The sequence below is a fragment of the Triticum aestivum genome, chromosome 1D, assembly GCF_018294505.1.
Source record: "Triticum aestivum cultivar Chinese Spring chromosome 1D, IWGSC CS RefSeq v2.1, whole genome shotgun sequence".
Taxonomy (NCBI): Eukaryota; Viridiplantae; Streptophyta; class Magnoliopsida; order Poales; family Poaceae; genus Triticum; species Triticum aestivum.
The window spans coordinates 475,911,747-475,931,183 of record NC_057796.1 but is presented as its reverse complement, the minus strand read 5'-3'; the positions used below and the strand labels follow the sequence as shown (position 1 = coordinate 475,931,183).

Here is a 19,437-nt window from a genome sequence, read left to right as displayed (position 1 = left end):
TCGTACTGGATCTTCTCTCTTGTATGAACAATGTGGTTACAATGTGTGATCTTGTTGATCCTATTGAGCTGGTCAAGATTTTACCCTAGCTTCGTATTATATAGGGGTGATGAAGCAGAAAATACTGAGTCTTCGCAACCTTTCATTCTTCATTTTTGAAACCGAAGCTTTGGGCTAGGGAATTTGGTTAGGGAACCAACTTGTGCCACTGCGCAACAGCTAGTCTATCATCAGCTAGGCAAAACCAAAATACAAAAAAAAAAATCCTTCGAAAACTTTGGGAAAACCAGGCAAAAAACAAAAAGCCAAAAAAGAATAAAAAATCATCTAAAGACCTGAAAAGGCGTAAAAAAAATAAAAAGACCGAAATCCAGAGAGAGCACCCAACACGCGACATGTGGCGGCGGTTGGGCGCACCACTTAACACGCTTTCACGCAATAAAAGTGACCCTTGTGGGATCTCCCAAAGGGGTAACTATTAGTTAGCTCCCTCGCACGGGCGCGTATATATATCGCCTCAGAAGAGTGAGCGAGGCTAGGGAGGGCCAACCCAGGAGGACGGTCTAGGTTTGTTATCTAGGTGCTTTTTTTCTTTTGATTTTATTTTTTACTTTTATTCATATTTAAAAATATTATAAATCAAATATACCACAAAATTAATTTACATCAATTTTGATAAAGGTTCACTGCACATTTAAAAAATATTCATGCAGTGTAAAAGGAATGTCCACGGAACTTTTAAAAAATGTTGATATCATTCAAAACAATTCTCATGACATTTAAAAATGGTCACGTGTTTCAAAAAATGTTCACGATAGTTCTTAACAATATTTATACAATGTAGAGAAAATGTCCGAGTAATTGAAAAAATGTACGTGAAATATTTTTTAATATGTTCACGTGCTTCCAAAATATGTTCATGACATTTTCAGATAATGTTTATACAATATGAAAAATGAAGATTGTACTGAATAAATAGACGCGTAGAGGAAAAATACTGATGTAAAAACACGGAAGAGCGGAAAAAGAAAAAAAACATAGAAGCTTCTAAAACCTTCCCAAACAGGTCATGAAAGCTTCCTAAAACCACTTCAGAAAATCCGATGTTGGGTCAGCCCATCTAGCGATTGCCAGAGGCGAGACAGATCGGTACTGGTGAGATATAACCCGATGAGCTCACTCTCAGTCCCCCGGCTCTAGATCTAAGAAGACTGGAAGAATCTCTCAAAAATCCGCTTTTTGACCAATGATTCACCGGTCTCTACATTCTTGCAGCTCTAAGGATGACCAGGAGCTCGCTCTCCATCGGTCGTAGGTGGAGAACCGCAGCCGGATGAAAGGGACTCCTAGCACATGTCAATAAGCAAGACGCATCCAACTCGCACCGGCGCATGTTCAGCAACAGCAACAAGCGATCCCCGCCACCACCCCAACGGCAACAGGCACACGCCCCAGGCTTTGACAAACATGGAAGAACGAGAGGGTATCCAACACGGGTGAAATTGTTATTCACAGAAAAGAAAAGGCAGAGTTTGAAAAAAAAAGTGAACAATATAGGCAAAACACTCAACAGCTAAAAGGTGAAGTAAGGCAAAACTTTGAGAAATCAGAAAAGGCACCTGTTAGGTAAACTATGTCTCCAAAGAGTTACAAGATTGTTTTGCTCAACGCATATAACTCGTCCGAAAAACAAACACATCAGTCCGACAACACCGACATGACACACACAACACGTTAAAACGCTCTGCCGAGACACGGACCCTCTCCTCAGCGAGCCACAAGCTTGAGTGATGCAAAAGAACAATTACTACAAAATTGAAGTAGGAAACAATTATGTATTTGTTTGCATATACCAAATGAATTGCTAGTGTCGGTCATCACACTTACGGCAGTGCTTAAAATGAATAATATTGAATGTTGGTACTTCGACATTATTGATGATATATGGAATGAACAAGATATTAAAAACTAGAAAAGGAAAAGTAAAAAAAGACACGCGGAACCTTCCAGAAGGTTCAGAAAACAGGAAAAACGTAATATTGGAGTCTATTCTTGGGCCGACCCGTTACCTTCTATGGTGCGCGTTTTGTACGAATATCGAATTACTCAGTGCCTTTAGCACTAAATAGGATATTCACATCAACTGGTAGGCTTCTTTCCGTGGTTCCTCTAAAACAAGGCCTTTTTGTAATTCTTATAAACATTTTTTCATGGGAGAGTGAATAGACGTTCAAAATTACTAACACCTAGCAATATTTCAAACACATTGGAGTGTGTAACAAAATCACCGCTAGTTCCAATTGATCTTTGAGAGAATTGATCGCAACGCTTGCAACACAAAAACCAACTCATGCCACAACATTACAAACAACTTTGTAGCACGAACCCAACCTTTGTAATTGAAGCTCAAAGGCACAGTCACATGTCGCATGTGTGTGTATAAAAATAAACAACGGCTTGTAGCATGTCAGAGAAAAACGCAACATTGAAAATTCACAAAAGAAAAACATTATTACCGACATTCCAGGGCCTACCTCGTTGTCTTAGGCTCGTCAACGATAATTTTTACTCGTTGAGACCCACTGTCAACAGATCTTATGAGCCACATCATCTATTTGTTTGATGGCATGATTAACTCCATGGTTTGAGCTCCAACTTGGTATCCATTAGACCATTACTGATCTACTGGCCCACAACCAATGTTTTCATATTCCGACACTCATGGGTTTACACCCTATCGTGGGGATTGCGCGGCAGTACTCATGGGTTGGTAATTTTGTGAAGGCAATGCACACATAGTTGATCACGGCACGGAGTTTCACATGATGGAGGTTTTAACCAAGTCCCCCCCGCGGTTCTAGGAGTAACACCCTACTCCTGCTGGATGTTTTCTCTTGTATGAACAATGTGGTTACAATGTGTGATCTTGTTAATCCTATTGAGTCGGTCTAGATTTTTACCTTGGCTTCGTATTATATAGGGGCGATGAAGCAGAAAATATTGAGTCTTTGGAACCTTTCGATCTTCATTTTCAGAACTGAATCTTTGGACTAGGGAATTTGGTTAGGGAACCCACTTGTGCCACTGGGGACAGCTAAAGACAGCCAGGCAAAACCGAAAAAAAAAAAGAATCCTTCAAAACTTAGGGAAAACGAGGCAAAACCCGAAAAGCCAAAAGAAAAGAAGAAAAACCCATCTAAAGACGTGAAAACGCGTACAAAAAATAAAAAGGCCGAAATACAGAGAGAGCGCCCAACACGTGACATGTGATGACGGTTGGGCGCACCACTTGACGCGCTCTCAAGCAATAAAAGTGACCATTGTGCGTCAAGTGGACGGTTGGACGGTCTAGGTTTGTTATGCAGGTGCCTTCTTCTTTTTGATTTCCTTTTTTACTTTTATTTATATTTAAAAATATTATAAATACAAATATTCCACAAAATTAATTTACTTAAACTTTTATAAATGTTCATGCAGTGTACAAGGAACGTCCATGGAACTTCTAAAAAATGTTGTTATCATTCAAAACAATGCTGATGGCATTTGAAAATGGTCACGTGTTTCAAAAGAATGTTCACGATAGTTTTTAAAAATTATTTATGCAATGTAAGAAAAAATGTCCGTTTAATTAAAAATGTACGTGACTTTTTTAATATGTCCACGTGTTTCCAAAATATGTTCATGACATTTTCAGTAAATGGTTATACAATACAAAAAATGTACACTGTACTGAAAAAATAGACGTGTACAGAAAAAAATGATGTAAAAACACATAAATGCGGAAAAAGAAAAAAAAACATAGAAACTTCTAAAACCTGTCCAAACAGGTCATGAAGGGCGTGTTTGGTTGCCCGCATGCAGCCCAACCAGGCCCGCGCGAGATGTGCGCGGCCTGTTTGGTTGCCTGGGCTGCATGCGGTTTGAGGCCCGCACGGACCTTAAAGCAGCCCGCAGCCTGGTCCGACGGAAACTGCCGAATCGGCAGTTTCTCGCGAGCCTGGCCGCGCGCGGCCACGCGTGCGAGGCAGTTGCACGCCTCGGGCGGCGCGGGAGACGGAGGCGACGTCCATTACTCCCCCCCCCCCCCCACTCTCCTGTCACCGTCCAGACGCACTGTTCCCACCGCTCCCTCTCTCTCCCTCACCACCCCTCCCTCTCCTCTTCTCCGATGGCTCCGCCACGCCCACCGCCGCGCCGCCCTCTGACCCCCGTCGACCAGCGCATCGCCAGCATCCAGGAGCGCTGGCTGGCCGGGCTTCAGAACTCGGGCCGCGACCTGGCGTCGGCACTGCGCGCGTCGTCCCCCATCTGTTGCCGGCCACCACGAGCGTCGGACAATGCGGTGCCGGCCGCTCCTGCTCCGCCGCGGATTCCGGACCTCGTGGTCCTGGGCTCGACGTCGGCGCCATCGACGGAGCCGCCCCTTCTTGGGACCCCATTGGCCACGGGGGTTTTCTTGACCCCCGTCCAAGGGTTTTCTCTGGTCGGCGGGCCGTCCTTCTCGACCTCCGGCGTGGCGTTGAGCACGGGGCCGAGGCCGCAGGCCGTCGCCGGGGCCGGCTCCTCCTCTGCTCCGCCCCCTCTCTCCTTCCCGCCGGGGTTTTCACCCCGGCCTCGGTTCGCCGCGGCTGCGCGTGCTCCAGTGAGTCAAACCCCTAAATCTTTGCTCCTAGATGTAGATTAGATGTTTATTTCTTAGGCATGTTGTAGTAGTTAGTGGATTCTATAGGATTAGATAAGATTATAGCAGATCCAATTGGATGCGATCCCAATCGAATCCAATCAGACTGATCTGTTCTTATTTTGTACAGTGTGTGTGCTAGGATTATTTTTCTTGTGCTACTGCTTGTGTGTCCTATGATTTGTGTTCATGCTAGAATCATGTTCATGTTGAATGATGAATGTTATACTGATGGCATGTTCATGTTGAGTGATGAATGCTAGAATCATGTTGACTGATGGCATGTTCATGTTCTAGATAGGATCATGTTCATGTTTCATGTTGCTAACATACATGTTCTAGCTAGGGTTTGTGTTGAATGTTATACGTGCATGTAGTAGGCGCATTTTAGGATGGTGCCAAATCTGCATGGCTGCACATGGGTGCTATTGGCACTTGGTGTTGCTATTTTTAGATGTTACCATGTTTAGGATAGTGCAGTGTTGAGTGCCAGTTGCATCAAAGAAGATGGCACTGATCAGTGGAATTGCCCAACAGCAAGTCAACTGATCAGTGCCACTGATCAGTGGCATTATGCCACTTATCAATGGCACTTGCTGTTGGGCAAAATGCCACTTATCAATGCCACTTGCTGTTGGGCAAGTCCACTGATCAGTGGACTTGCCCAACAATAAGTGTCATTTGCTCTTGGGCAAATGTCCCTGATCAGTGCCATTTTGTAAAAAGTTTGTGCACTAATACTTGTCATCTTACCTGACAAGATAATGAAGACTGACTGGGATGTGACGGGAGGAGGAGCTCAGGTGGTGGCCGGAGCTGAGCGCGCCGAGGATTTCATCCCCACGAATAGGTGGCTCAGGAAGGTGGACCTGCCTGGCAGGATCGCCTTCATAAGTGTGCCTCGTTCAAGGGGACGATCTCCGAGGCAAGGCCACGAGGAGGGGGCCTGGGAGCCGATGCGCTTCTACCAGCAGATCAAGAACAACGAGGACCTCGCCATGCTCGTCGTGCCTCCCAAGTTCGTGGAGGTGATGAACACCTCGCTGGTCATCAAGCGACTCCCGCGCGTCGTCAGGCTGTCGGCGAACAAGCGGTGCATGTTCTGGGTGCAGGTGCAGAACTTCGAGGGGCACATGGTGCTTGGCCGGGGCTGGAATGACTTTTGCCGCCGCCACCGGATCGTCCCCGGCGACCTCGTCATTGTGCGCATCTCCAGACTCGGACTGAAGGTTCAGATCTACAACCACGACTCCTCGGTGATGTGCAGGTTTCGTTGCACCAGGCACAATTGCATTGGTAACATCGAGCGGGCTATGTAGTTAACTTAAGTAAGGTGTTAGTGGAGAACTTTTATGGTGTGTGGCGAGACTTGTGCTGGAACTTGTTCATATTTTGGCCAGGAGCAGCACCCTGGCATGGAGCAGGGAAGGAGGATGCCCCTGCTTTTAATCTAGACTTATGCTATGTAGTTAAGTAGTTTGCTGTCTTTTCCTTGCATGTTGTGTTAAGTTTGCTGTCATTATATTGCTTGTTTTGTTTGATCCTGCTGTTGTTGTTGTGCTAATCATGTGGTGGTAAGGCCACCACATTTGAATAGGGTGAACAGAACACAAACGCTGTTTGCAACCAAACAACTGAAGTTTGCATCTGCTCACACCCTAAGCACAAAAACGGCAACCAAACAGCAGGGGGTAAATGCCTGCCTCTCTATGCGATGCAGGCAACCAAACAGATTGCATCTGCTGCATATGAGGCTGCATTTCATCAACCAAGCTGGCTGGAGATGGACATGCAATGCAACTACTGTTACAAACTGCAACCAAACACGCCCAAAAGCTTCCTAAAACCGCTTAAAAAAAGCCGACGTTGGGTCAGCCCATCTAGCGATCACCAGATCGGTACGGGTGAGATGTAACCCGACTTTTCTCAAAAAAAAAAGAGATATAACCCGGCGATGTCACTCTCACTCCCCCTGCTCCAGATCTAAGAAACTGGAGAACCACGGCCGCGGATGGAAGGGCCTAAGCACAGGTCAATAAGCAAGCGAGCCCACACGCCCCGGCCTATGACAAACGTGGAAGAACAGAAAAGAAAAACCAGAGTTTGAAAAAACAGAGCTCAATATAGTATAGTAACGGAAAGAACACTCAACATGGGTGAAGTAAGATGAAACTTTGAGAAATCAGAAAAGACACCTGTTAGGTAAACTATGTCTCCAAAGAGTTACAAGACTGTTCTGCTCCGCGCATATAACTCGACCGAAAAACAAACACATCAGTCCGACAGCACCGACATGACACACGCAACACGTTAAAACGCTCTGCCGAGACGCGGACCCTCTCCTCAGCGAGCCACAAGCTCAGCTACTCTGAGCTGCTTTACTCCGCAGCGAGTCCTGCCACAGTGAGCCAGCACCGCAACAAGAGTGCGGGGGGGCTCAGTAGTTGGCGTGCTGCTGCCAGCTCTGGTGAGATGGCTGCTGCTGCTGCTGCTGCTGCGGTGCCGCCTGGTAGCCATTCAGGGCTCCATCGGCCGGGTTCTGGGGGTGGTGCTCCTGCGCCATGCCGCCCTGGGAATGGTAGAACGCCGGGTATCCATGGCCCCCGTATTGAGAAGGCTGCTGGGGCTGCTGCGCCTGCCGGAAGGCACCCTGCTGCTGGCTCTGTCCCTGGTAGCCGTAGAACTGGGTAGGAGGAAGTGCTGACGCTGTTCTTGAACCAGCCCCATGAAGCCACATCGCAGAGTTGTCGCCCTGACAAGAAAAACATAATCAAACACTTTTCTCTACCAAGTAAACAGCAATCAACACAAAATTCTGAAATATACACAAAGGGTTGCTCGCAATGGTTACCTGCTGCTGGAGAGCCATGTATTGATTGGCCTCTTTGTACTGAGCGCTCAATGCTTCATCAAACCCAAGATTGGCCGACGGAGGGGCAGCATTCTGGTTGAGGGCAAAATTTCCTGGAAGGTTACTTGAGCTACCAAAGCCTGCATAACCAGATATAACCGACGAAGCTTGTTGTTGTTGTTGTAAGTTTGCAGCTGACATGTTGTTCTTGTATTGTGGCATCGAGTACTTCATGCCAGCTCCAGGTACAGCAGCGGCAGACTGATGGAACTGTCCATTACTCGAGTAAGCTTGCTGGAAGGCGGTTGATGGTAAGTAAGCAGGGTAGTTTTGTGCCAAGTATGGATTATAGCCAATCATATTTGCGCCAATCATATTTGCGAAAGGTGCAATAGGTAAAGTGGGCTGTGAGTAAGGATGGACTAATTGCTGAGGAAGAGAGGGGGCCATCTGAATGCTGGTACTCGGAAGATTTTGTGTGGATTGAGTGTTCGAGAAAACTCCTGGCTTCATTGGCTGCAAAATGTAAACATAAATATAATGTCAAGGAAAGGAAAGTCAGACAAAGCAACATATGCAACAACAAATTATCAGCACCATGATGTCAATAATATTCAACGATTAAGTTAGAACATTACCAACCCCACATAAAAATTACTCCCTCCTTTCACTTTTGTAAGATGTTCCAACTTTTTTCTAAATCGGATATATTCTAGTCTCATTTCAGTATGTATGTAGTCCATATTAAGATATCCAAAACATCTTATAATAGTGAAGATAGGGGTAACAAGGAGAGTTCGGTGTATACTGTATGTAGCTGAACGATCTCACATGAAAATGGTTTTTTTTCTCAACGCTAGCACACCTACATACATAATTCAAGTTTACACATACAATACAGAATGGTGCGCTTTTTGTAGCTTCCAAACTGACCCTGTGAAATATGAATCAGAATGAAGCACGGAAAGATAAATGGATTCAAAGGTTTTTACCTCCTGCATGCCAGTAGTAGTTGGTGCAGCTGAGTTATATCTTGCACCCATTGATTGTGCTTGTGCTGCCAACAAAGGTGATAAACCGAAGTCCAAGTCCCGAAGAGGTGCCATATTTGAGCCCAACAGGTTGTGTTGTTGTAACGTATTTGATTGCTGGAGAAAACATTTGTATAAGATTATGCCAAAGTTATACAGGCTGGAATAAATAGATAAGCATGCAGAAGATGATAAATTCAGCATAATCCTCTTCAGCAAAGAAGTTTATCATCAATTGGAACAAGGAATGGAAAATCCAGAAAATTTCAGTCAGTCCAGAGGATCCTTTTTTTAAGAATTCCAAGATTTGTATAAAAAACATGATCTAGGCAGAATAACTATTCCAATACAAGTTATTGCACCATTATAAGATAACTTAGCATCCGTTGGTTCCTTTCAAATAGACATCTCTTTGGATCTCCCATTGTCAGTCATAACCATGGAAAAGGGTAACACGAAACATCAAGGGCTCATGCTGTTTTTTTTCTTAAGATACTGTAGTAAGAAAAAGGAGCAATGAGCTATTTTTGAAAATAAAACACAACCAAATGTAGAAGTGTCGGATGCCTAAAAGAACCAATCATGTTCACCAGCTAATTACTGTTATACTTGACCTAAATAATCTGCAATAAGAAGGTCAACAGCCCCACAATTTGTCATTTGGTACATTAGTAACGACTGCAACATTACATTGAAACCATCAATGTTCTGATGCCTTCTCACAATCTGGCTATTACTTCATATGATAGTCCCAAATTTGTATCAATTTTGATACATTATATTATGCCTAGATATACAGGTATGCAGGCTATATCTGTTGGCAGTTGTGAATTACAGGGACAAGTATTTAACAAACCATGCACAAGTGAGACTCGTTTCATTAAGGAAACTAAAACACTAGCCTGAACAGGACAAGGTAAGTGTATTTAACATGGGATGACTACATACAGAACCATATGGAAGTGCAATCTGGCTTTCCTATATGTGCTGTGTAGGCACCTATGGGCTGAATTCAAATCCAGGTATGTGCATTACCATTTTTGGGAGAAGCCTTGAATTGCTAAGTTGAGTTGTTATCTTCCAGATGCAATAAGCACATAGATGCGAGAGACATGAAAAGGTGTTATTTCACTAGAAAGATGAGAAAGGGGAACACTGTACCAGCAAGCTTGACAGGTGTGAAAGAGTGTGCGCTTGGTTACTTCCTTGCATGGCATCCATTGCATTTGGCTGTGCTGGGTTCGCATACGCGTGGCTCGAGACTGATGGCAGATTATATTGAACACCTGAAGGGTCATCCAGTATTTCTTGTCTCAGGACATCAGGCTGTTGAACAGAAGGTACATCAAGATTCTCAGTGTTAGCTCCCATAATTTCCTCAAGGTTCTCATTTGGTGGCGAATTCGGAGGAATTTCATAGAAATCTTGATCCCTGCAAGAAAAGGTCATTCCAGTCATGTCACGAGTTCACAAGATGTAACCTGTCCAGCAAAATAAAGAAGAAGGACAACGCTTAACCTCGTATCAGTATGATCTATAGGTTCAGATTCCTCCACAATAGGCAACTCCACATTGTTTTCAGTGCTCTTTGGCGGCGGGAGGAGCCCAGAAAATGCACCAGATCCGAAACTGCCAAAGCTCAATCCGGCACAGCCTGTGTTGGCAACTTGCAGATGGTCCGGAATTATAACTGCTGGGTTATCTTCGGCAAACTTTGTGGCAGCTAGCTCTTCATCATGTAGGCTCAGACCCTGAAAGTTTGCTGCTGCTGATACATCAGCGTTGGACTCCTCAGCTGCCAAAAAATTCCATAATCAGAATATGGGATGCAAACCATATAGAACAAGAGAGAAAATATATATTCATGTGCAGGTGTGTGCAAAAAAAAAACTTATGCAACTTCCAGAACAAAAACCAACCAACCAGTCGAAAAAGGGTTCACAAATATATTTGTTATGCACAACATGTGAAGCAAATCATGATAAAAAACCGGAAGCACTGAACATGCCAGTCTGAAGTATATTCACTATTCAGCAAAACAGGAGGAACTGAACATGCCAGTCAAGTATATTCAGAAAGAAACATACTATCTGGCTTCTTTCAATCTGCTGTGGCAATCTATTTTTTCAAAATTGTCAGTCCGAAGTTTATGCAGACAGGAATGGACAGTGTGCTCTCTGGGTTGTTTAAAATATGCGTTAAGATGTCTATTTTTAAAAAAATAGCACCAAGTGATAATAGTCATCTGAAGTCATCCGTATATGTTGCTAGTACCTTTCCAACACAGATGCATACAGGCAGACTAACATAAAAGTTGATAATAATTGTATCAATTGGACAAAGAAATTTGTCTTTCATCTCTAGAACGGTTAAATTATTCTACCACATAAAAAATATAGCTCAAACAATTTTACAACAGTTCTGATTAAGCATGAATACTGGATACACACACATTATACTTAAATGAGATGTCAAAACAAATTCATAAACGATGCTGTGTTGCCTATTCAAAGCATTAAAGTTCACAACAGATATACTCCCTCCGTTCCAAAATAGATGACCCAATTTGTACTAACATTGTACTAAAGTTGAGTCATCTATTTTGGAACGGAGGGAGTACAAGATTCTCACATGGAACGATAATGCATGGATGTTTCAAAAACAAATGTTGGACCGCAAAAGTATAACCAGCAAAGAACTAGATACTTTGAACTCAGTTTAGCACTCACCTTGGTCCTCTATGTGAGAATGCGTCTGAGCCAGATAGGTACTCGAGTTCTGCAATAATCCATCATTATATTCAGAATTCCCTCCATAGTGATCCAAGTGTCTCTCAGAAGCATTTCCTGATCTCATTGCAGCAGAGATGTTATCATCCAAATAAGAATTTTCATGCAAGTAAACCACATCAGCAACATGCGTCGATGGATGTAATGGTGCCTCAAATAACGATGGGTCCCCAGATGTCTCAGGGATGGAGGATTGATTCCCTGCTGTCGGGTCATCTTGTGGAGACCAATCATTATCATATTTCTGCTTGTTATCAGCAGCTGTGTGACTGTGGTCCTTAACCAGAACAGAATCTTGCGCAGAAGGTAACCCCTGGTCAAGCTCTGTTGATGCAACTGTGCTCGCAGATTGTTTTGCATTCTGGTTTACAGTGGTGGGCAAAGATGGGTATTGTCCGGCATATCCTTTGTCCGCTGTGACCACAGTCTTGGTAGAAGGCTTCCCCTGAGCCTGTGGCCTGCCACCCATTTTCACAATATCAGCCATTGACAACTGACCTGGCGGCCCAGACCAGCCATGCTGAAACCCAGATGATGTTTGTGGTGGTACTGACGGTGCATCAGCAACCAGATTTTTGTTCACCGAGGAACTACAACAGACAAAACAGAACATGTATATCATCAGAACAGGTGAAAAGAAGAACTATCTGAAATCACCATCAGACAATTTGTATGATTATAGTGCCGCACAGTCCTCCAAAACTGATGAGCGCATTGTTTGACTCAGATTTAACAACACTGCATTTTTTTACTGGAATCGAATAATTCTCATCAACCAGAAAACTGGAGAAAGCACACAACTACAACCATGAGGATAGGCAGGGATGAATAGACTGATAAACCAAACTGAACATTCATTGCTTGATCAATTGATGGATACAAAATGCCCCTTATATGTGAGGACCTGCTTGACCTGTATGTAATACATGTCAACTTAGAGGTAAACTGATCGATCTCCATCTCTAGGCTTGTTCTTTCTTATTAAAAGAACATTGTACCTCTAAGATGGCTGCCCCCTTATCCTTATACATGACAGAAGAACTATTGTGTTCCAATCTTCTAACAAAATAATTGTTTGTATAACTCACGCGGTTTTTACAAATGTTTGAACAACATCGCAAGGGCATCAATAGTTACAATGCACCTCAGGGGACAATAGATTTCTAATCATAAATTGCGCTTACTAAAAAAGCAGGCTGAGCAGTTGCCCTTCAGGTAAGAAGCGAAGGTCCTTACCTTGGAACTGTTTGCTTCTGGGTGGAATTGGTTGATGGCATACCAGATCCTGAGACGGATGACCTTGAGGTCATGTTATCTGATTTTTGTAAAGCAAAAGTAAATGGTGAAAAAAGAATTATAAACAAGAACAGCCTCAAAGATACAGATGGTGTTTTTTCTATTACCAATGGAGCTGTTGTAAGCAGAGTTGTTTCGCCCACCTCGATCTGGACCGCCTCTTACACCTCGACTGGTAGCATTATTTGCCGCTCGAGACCTTGGCTCAGGAGTCTCTTTAACCTATGAAAGCACATATACCTATCTGTTATTTCCATCACTGCTTGTATTTTGAAACAAGAACCAAAGGAATAACTCAACATGCTAACTATTGGCGGAAAAATCAAACAGAGCAAAATAACTTTTGCATGGACAAAGTATCTTCTGTATGGGTACTTGGATGTTCATGCTAATGAAGTACGATCATGAGAAAAAGGTTAGCTACAATTCATTGGCAACCCAGGTAAAACCCGATGACCAGTTATGAGACAAACTGAGCACTTAACGAATACAGGGCAAATATATTTGAGGAACATGGTTTACTGACCTCTTTTTTCTTGTCACGCTTGCTCTTTACCTCTTGAAAGGTATCTGGAAAAAAAAACAGTGGTACATGAGATAGAGATATTTACACTACTTCAACTGGTAGCTAATTGGCATAATCTATGGTTACCACCACATAAAGGTAATGTAAGCTGGTGAGTAGAATCTAAGATGATAAAATGCAAAGCAAATGTAGGAAATGAAAAAAAATTGTATGGCAAGAATTGAAATCATGTCTACATTCACAAACTATGTATGTGTACACAAGTACTCACTTAAACCCTGACCAAGAGACAGTGTAATCATTAATTCCAAAACCACACCATTCCGACCATCTCAGGTAAGTTCAAGAATGTATTTTACGACCTTCACATCCACACATAAGGCCGTATTTGGATTATCGTTGCTTTTAAATAACCCTGTAAAAAATACAGGTCACGCCCCGTCGTTTTGTTTCCAGCTGAAAATTACTCGGCGGCCTTTAAGATACAGGCATAAGTTAAACACCTCTGCAATAGATTACACCGATCCCGCGCGGCCTAAGAGATCATACAATTACAGATCCCACTCCTTGTCCATTCACTAACCCTCATAAAGTAAGCAACAGCACGTTATAGGGAGGCAAATGGTGTTCACAGAGAACATCTCATCTGCCAAATTATACAAGATCAAACTAAGCAACCATCAACCAAGGGGAGAAGAGCAAGAAAAATGTAAAATATATGCATGGAATGCTTCTCTGGAACAACTTTAATGTATACACAGGCAAACAGAAATTATAGTAATCAAAGGAACAGAAGGAAATCCCTTCCATGCTTTCTCCACAAAGAAAACATCAAAATACCTTCTCTAAGATAAGCACACAAGCTACTCAAGTTTACAAAAGTAGCAAATCTGACTGTGCCACTTTACCATCTGCTGTACAATAGAGGTATAACGAAAATGACCATTTCCCAATCGATATAGCAACACCTAACCGATTTCAGACAAGCAAACCTGATAAAACAAGCAGATCAAAAGTGCTTTCACCTTCCAAAGTTTGGCCAGCAAGACAAGCATCCATCTATTTTCCCAATTTAAATGCCTCCAGCCCAGGAGCCATATCTATCAGAGCACCCTTTTTGCAACCTCGTTGCTAAATCGGCCCACATCAAAGATACCAGTTATCCCCTTTCTCCCGAAGACCCATGCTCCCCGATTCCCCTCCCCGTATACAACAATAACAAAATGAAAGGACGAACAACAGAAAACAAACAGAATCAGCCTACCCTCTAACCCAAAACGGGAAGCGGTGGCCATTAATTGCATTCAGCAGGTGGTCTAAACAGGAACCCTAAAAATGTAGAAGCAGACCATGATTTGAACGAGACCAACACAACTCCTAAGTCAACCTATAACCTGATGAACAGCTATGCCGCCAGTACTAATCCGCAGGAAGCCCGAAAGGGAAAACCGAACGGGCTCATCTGGTTCCAGCTAGTCGGTAGGGGACACGGCCCGCTCGGGGCGCGGCCGTGGCTGCAAGGACCGACGAATCACTCCGCATCGGCCAGAACCTCCTAAGAACCCTAGCGGCGAGGAACCGCCCTCCAATCGCGCATCGAGGGGGCCCGCGGAGGGGCGGCGAAACAGGCGCGGAATCACGGGCGCGCGGGGGAGGGGGAGGGAGGGGGAGAGGGCGGGCGGACCTTGGGAGAGGAGGCGGCTGACGGCCTCGTCGGGGTCCATGGAGCACTCGCGCAGCGCGGCGTAGATCTCGGCGTCCGGGCGGTTGACGATCTCCTTGAGGCTCTGCACGAGCTTCCTCGAGGCCTGCGGGACGGGCCCCGCGGCCGCCGCCCCCTTCCCGCCCCCCGCGCCGCCGCCGCCGCCGCTCATCCTCGCCGACGGGATCCCCCTCCTCCGCCGCCGCGGCCGCCGACCAGCAAGCCCCTCGGGACCGGGAGACGCGAGGCGCGGGCGCGGGGGCGGCGGTGGTGGGGAGGCTGGCTTCGGTTTCGGCTGGCTGCGCGCTGCTGCGGCGGCTTCAGTCGGCTCTGTCTCTCTCTCTCTCTCTCGCACGCAACGCGACGCAACGGCGGCCTCAGTTCCAAAACCCTTCCTCCCCCTCGCTCCTCCGCGCCCGGCTTTATATAGCTGGGCCGGCGGGCGGGCGGATGGACGGGTGGGTTGGGTTGGGTTGCGGTCTCGCCAGGAAGGAATAAATACGGGGACGGCGATTTGCTCTGCTTTACTTTACCATATCGAAATACCCTATATATGCTCTTTATGGCTTATTAATTTGATGAAATCATCAAAATACAAGTACACCATGTATGTATATATGTACTATTATATTATTATTAGAAAAACAAAACCAGGTATTTTCGAGTGTATTTCGATTGAACGCGCATTTGTTCTTCTCCGTGCTTATCTCTCTGTCGCAGTGCTTATCTCCGCCGCGGCGATTAATTGGTTTGACCGGACGTTTGGGGGGGGGGCATTGGATGAGCGCGGCGCGCTCCTCGAATTAATTGCCTGCCGCGAGTAGAAGACGCGGAACGAGGCGCGGTGCTATCTCAAGAAGTGCGCAACCGCGGGAGGACTATCCGCTGCATCGAGCGTTTCTTCCTAGCAACGCGACGTGTTTCACTCGAGGTTAGGAATACCTGGTCAAACAAAAATCATGGTAGACTGCCTCTTAGGGCATGTTCAGCAATGCTCCAGGCCGTAAACTCCTCGACTCTTGCTCATCAGTCAGAAAACTGGCTTCTCGAAAGAAAAGTGGGGATTCCATGAGCCGTTTAGCGGCCCGGCTCCGGCCCTAGATCGGTTTAATGGGCTGGCAGCCCATTTTGAGGAGATTTGGACCATTTGACGGGGAAACATCTGGCTCACCTGGCTCGTCTCACACTAGCCCAGCTCCAGCCGACCACACCACTATCTTTTGGCATGAATTGAGCATAGCCTTTGTGGACTCCAGCAGCCCCCACGATCTCTCTACCGGTGCCTCTCCGACAACAATGATGATCTCTAGAGCACCCTGTACGCACCTCATTGAGCCCTGGCCTGAGCCCCAACCAACCATGGGACCTGTCTTTCGTGTCAACCGAGCTCCATCACCAGAGGAGCATGGATCGCGATGTGCGGCGGAGTCTGACCACCCAGCCAGAAGTAGGACCCCTCTAGGAAAATAGCGCCACCTGGTCCTGATCCCTCACCGACCCAAGGAACTTAAGGTTGTTGATGGCATCATAAGATTCATTACTAGAGATAGCACTAGTGGGGGCGCATCCTTTTCTTCGTTTCCTCCAAGTCATGCAAAAGAAACGTTTCTTCTAAAGCGATAGCGACCCGCTCTGGCATATTGATCACTAATGCATTATTGCACAAATTATCTTTTTATTTTCCTACCGTTTGTGATACCTACATCGCACACAATTCGGTCCAAGGGTGTGTGATAGATTTGTCGTCTTAAGCCCATGTTGCAGTAGTGTGTTGCCCCCCCCCCCTCCAAGTGCAGTGGTTTGTTGGCAAACAACAGTTTCCCTCAAGTGGATGACTTCAAGGTTTATCGAACCAGTAGGAGTGCTTGAACAATAGTCAATGATCAGTACCTGCACAGAACTATAGTACTTGTCTTAGCCCCAACAAAACTAGTGAGATTGTTAGTATCACTAGCCTTCCTAGTTACAAAGATTAATGTAACTCATCGAGGAATTGACAATTGCAGCGGAGGAAATAGAAATTCAGAATTAAAACAGAATTAAAGAGTGTCGATCAAGGTTGAAAGCATCAAGAATGAATGGACTAGGATCCATAATTTCACTAGTGAAATCTCTCCATAAAACATAACATGGCATGGCGTGTTGGTCCATCATGCCGACAAATTCCTTGATAGGGTTGCTCATGTGGCGGAGTGCACACAGAGGATCTGATTGGGAGCACACAAGACAAAGATTTTGCCTAGGTTCAGGCCCTCCTGGTAATATCCTACATCTTGCATGTCTGATTGTATTGGTTGGATTTTGTATGAGAGATGTTGAGATATATTGGATACTGACTTGGCACTTAAAATAAATTTTATGTAAACACTATCTATGCTCCGTACCAACATTTGTTATTTACGTGCGTCATTGTCTTTTATGATCGACATGCATGGATTTTAGAGTCCGGATTTGAGATATGTGGATGCCAGAAGGGAAATATGAGGGCCCGCCCGGATGCGCCCACGGGCGTGCCCCGGCGCGTCCGCGGACGTATAGGGGGTCGGATTTGCCAAGTCCGACTGTAGATGCTCTCGGTAGAGAAGGGTGACGCAACGGCGCTGCTTAAGGTGGGCACCGTCCTAGCCACGACGCTTCCCAGCCTTAACGGGTGCGAGACTATTTTGCCATGTATGTAGTATTGTACACTGCATGCGACAGGACCACGTCGATGACTTTGGCAGCCATTGCTGTTGCAGAACGCTTCTCGATACATGTCCTCGAGGATTGATAGACATTGTCGCCGCCATGGATCACGATCGCCAGTGAGCTGTTGGCCGGCGCTTTTCCCGCCCTTCCTTGGTAAATGCAAGCTACAAGCTTTAGCTTCTTGGCTCACAGTGGCCTGATGTCTACTACACAACTTGTTCTTGTAGACTCGTGTTGGGCCTCCAAGTGCAGAGTTTTGTAGGACAGTAGCAATTTTCCCTCAAGTGGATGACCTAAGATTTATTAATCCATGGGAGACGTAGGATGAAGATGGTCTCTCTCAAACAACCCTGCAACCAAATAATGAAAAGTCTCTTCTGTCCCCCAACACACCAAATACAATGGTAATTTGTATAGGTGCACTAGTTCGGCGAAGAGACGGTGATACAAACATAGTAATTATAGTAAATATTGATTTTTGTAATAGAAACAATAAAAAACAGCAAGGTAGCAATTGATGAAACGGAACACAAACGGTATTGCAATGCTTGAAAATGAGGCCTAGGGTCCGTACTTTCGCTAGTGCAATCTCTCAACAATGCATATAACCATCCTCAACAGGTAATGAAGAATCACTCCAAAGTTTTTATCTAGCGGAGAACATAAGAAGAAATTGTTTAGGGTACGAAACCACCTCAAAGCTATTCTTTCCGATCAATCTATCCTAGAGTTTGTACTAAAATAACACCAAGCTATTCTTTCCGATCGATCTAACCAAGAGTTCGTACTAAAATAATACCATATGATACACATCAACCAACTCTAATGTCACCTAGATACTCTAATGTCACCGCCAGTATCCGTGAGTTGATTATACGATGTGCATCAAACAATTTCAGATTCATAGTACTCAATCCAACACAAAGAACCTCAAAGAGTGCCCCAAGATTTCTATCGGAGAAACAAAGACGAGAACGTGCATCAACCCCTATGCATAGATTACCCCATGTCACCTCGGGAATCCGCCAGTTGAGTGCCAAAACACATATCAAGTGAATCAATATGATACCCCATTGTCGCCACGAGTATTCATAGCAAGACATACATCAAGTGTTCTCAAATCCATAAAAGTATTCAGTCCGATAAAACGAAATCTCAAAAGGAAAACTCAATTCATCACAACAAGATAGAGAGGGAGAAACACCATATGATCCAACTATATTAACAAAGCCCGCGATACATCAAGATTGTGCCATCTCAAGAACACGAGAGAGAGAGTGAGAGATTAAACAGATAGCTACTGGTACAAACCCTCAGCCCCGAGGGTGGACTACTCCCTCCTCATCATGGTGGCCGCTGATACGTCTCCGTCGTATCTATAATTTTTGATTGTTCCATGCCAATATTATACAACTTTTACATACTTTTGGGAACAATTTATATGATTTATTGGACTAACCTATTGATCCAGTGCCCAGTGACAGTTCCTGTTTTTTTGCTTGTTTTTTGTTTCGCAAAATATCCATATCGAACGAAGTCCAAACGTGATAAAAATTTATGGAGAATTATTTTGGAATATATGTGATTTTTGGGACTTGGAATCACATAAAACGGGTGCCCACAGCCCCCACAAGACACCAGGGCGCGCCTGAGGGGCCAGGCGCGCGGTGGTGGGTTGTGCTCACCTCGTACGTCGGTTGAAGCTCTACTTCAGGCGCAAGGAAGCTTATATCCGGAAAAAAAATCGTGTTAAAATTTCAGCGCAATCGGAGTTACGGATCTCCCGGAATCTAAGAAACGGTTTTCGGCCAGATCTGGGGGACGCGAAACAGAAGATAACAGAGAGAGAGAGAGAGATCCAATCTCGGAGGGG

General features: G+C 44.9%; 1 protein-coding gene across 1 annotated transcript; it reads right to left on the bottom strand.

Moving 5' to 3' along the window:
• Positions 1–6,838: 6,838 nt before the first annotated feature.
• On the bottom strand, positions 6,839–15,276 carry LOC123183163 (uncharacterized). The gene is made up of 10 exons (XM_044595914.1): positions 14,859–15,276; positions 13,175–13,218; positions 12,756–12,870; positions 12,589–12,667; positions 11,293–11,942; positions 10,082–10,358; positions 9,725–9,995; positions 8,525–8,680; positions 7,533–8,048; positions 6,839–7,433 (listed from the first exon to the last, which is right to left on the bottom strand). The coding sequence occupies exons 1-10, from the start codon at positions 15,046–15,048 to the stop codon at positions 7,119–7,121; spliced, it is 2,613 nt and encodes an 870-aa protein (XP_044451849.1). The 5' UTR covers positions 15,049–15,276; the 3' UTR covers positions 6,839–7,118.
• Between the last annotated feature and the right edge of the window lie 4,161 nt (positions 15,277–19,437).